Source organism: Zingiber officinale, chromosome 1A (genome assembly GCF_018446385.1).
Source record: "Zingiber officinale cultivar Zhangliang chromosome 1A, Zo_v1.1, whole genome shotgun sequence".
Lineage (NCBI taxonomy): Eukaryota > Viridiplantae > Streptophyta > Magnoliopsida > Zingiberales > Zingiberaceae > Zingiber > Zingiber officinale.
The window spans coordinates 49370142-49371621 of NC_055987.1; the positions used below are offsets into that span (position 1 = coordinate 49370142).

General features: G+C 33.1%; 1 protein-coding gene across 1 annotated transcript; it reads right to left on the reverse strand.

Annotated features, from left to right (window-relative positions):
* Window positions 1-315: 315 nt before the first annotated feature.
* On the reverse strand, window positions 316-744 carry LOC122024668 (40S ribosomal protein S28). The gene has a single exon (XM_042583340.1). The coding sequence runs from the start codon at window positions 731-733 to the stop codon at window positions 536-538; it is 198 nt and encodes a 65-aa protein (XP_042439274.1). The 5' UTR covers window positions 734-744; the 3' UTR covers window positions 316-535.
* Between the last annotated feature and the right edge of the window lie 736 nt (window positions 745-1480).

A 1480-nucleotide genomic window follows, 5' to 3' on the forward strand; every position in this document is an offset into this window, starting at 1 on the left:
ATTATACGCAAATGAGAGAAAAAGAAATGCAAAAGAATAAAACAAGACAAAGATGTACTTTCTGAACGTTCTCAAGCCACGATGGCCTTTTGAACCGCACCCTTTGAAAAATTACCATTGAAATATATATAAAAAACATATATATATATATATATATATCAAGTATTATATTTATGTTTATATGATTATTATATTATACTTGGTAAGATTTAAAAGTGCATTATAAGAATTAGTAAATACCTCAATAACATATTATCATTTAAGCAAATCATGACATGAAAAATATATAAAACCATCAAGTACAATTGGCGACAATAAAAACAAAGTGCCATGATAAATACTACTAACAAGCTGTTTGCAGTAAAAACATCAAATAGATTAAAGCTCACAGGCAACAAAGTAAACCAAAACATTTAGGACCACAGGCAATTCAATTGCTTTAAAACATCACCAACATGCATGACAAATTGAAAAGAAAAGGCTAATCCATAGTGCAATTGAAATAAGCTAACTAGAAAACTAGTGTAGATGAACATCAACGCAGGCGCCTGGCCTCCCTCTCAGACTCAAGAAGAGTAAGGATATCGCCCTCCCTTACTGGGCCCTTCACGTTCCTCATGATCAGCCGATTCTGGTCATCCAAGAACTTAACCCTGACTTGTGTAACCTGACCTCGAGATCCAGTACGACCCATCACCTTCACCACCACTGCAAGCTTGGCTTGAGAATCCATGATGTAGTTCACTGGATAGATAGGGTACGGTTTAACAGGTTAGACACTAATCCAAAATTGAGATAGAAACAAACAGCAAGAATAATTTAGAAGTGGGCAAGTGCCAACCAAGTTTAGCATTTAATTGTTGCATCATTCATGAAAGATGGAAAGTAAATGAGGTGGGTGATGATAATATATGGTCGCTAGATATATTATTATCAGAACAGAAGGATCTCTAATCTTCGATCCTTACAATAAGGAAAATATTAATTTATATAGGCTCCACTTGAAATTTTAACTCGTCCTTCCACTTGAAGAAAATTAAGTAGGGAAAATTATGGCCTACTACAAAAGTGATGAAACAAAAAAAATGTTCCAAGTACCTGAATCATTTTTTTTATATTGATAAGAGCACATCCAAGCATCACAGGACCAGAGCATAGAACACACAATGAGGGTCTTAGTTGAAAAACTTGTAGAACATAGGAGGATTATGAAGGGCATTGCATGGTGCTAGAATAATTATATCACATTGTTTCACAAACTTCCATTCACCAAACAAAATAGGTTATCTAAGATATAACATAATTTCCTTCTATTTTTTTTTAAAAAAACTAACTGGCAACAGATATAATCACCACTAAAACAACAAAACACTATTCTACTCTATATATTGATCATAATCTTGAGTATACAAAGCTATCTCATTTGAGGAAAAAAATATATCAATACCAGATAATCCTCTTAACCAGTATACGTATTTAA

Coding starts and splice junctions, on each gene's coding strand:
- LOC122024668 (XM_042583340.1), bottom strand. CDS start 733: ATGGATTCTCAAGCCAAGCTTGCAGTGGTGGTGAAGGTGATGGGTCGT.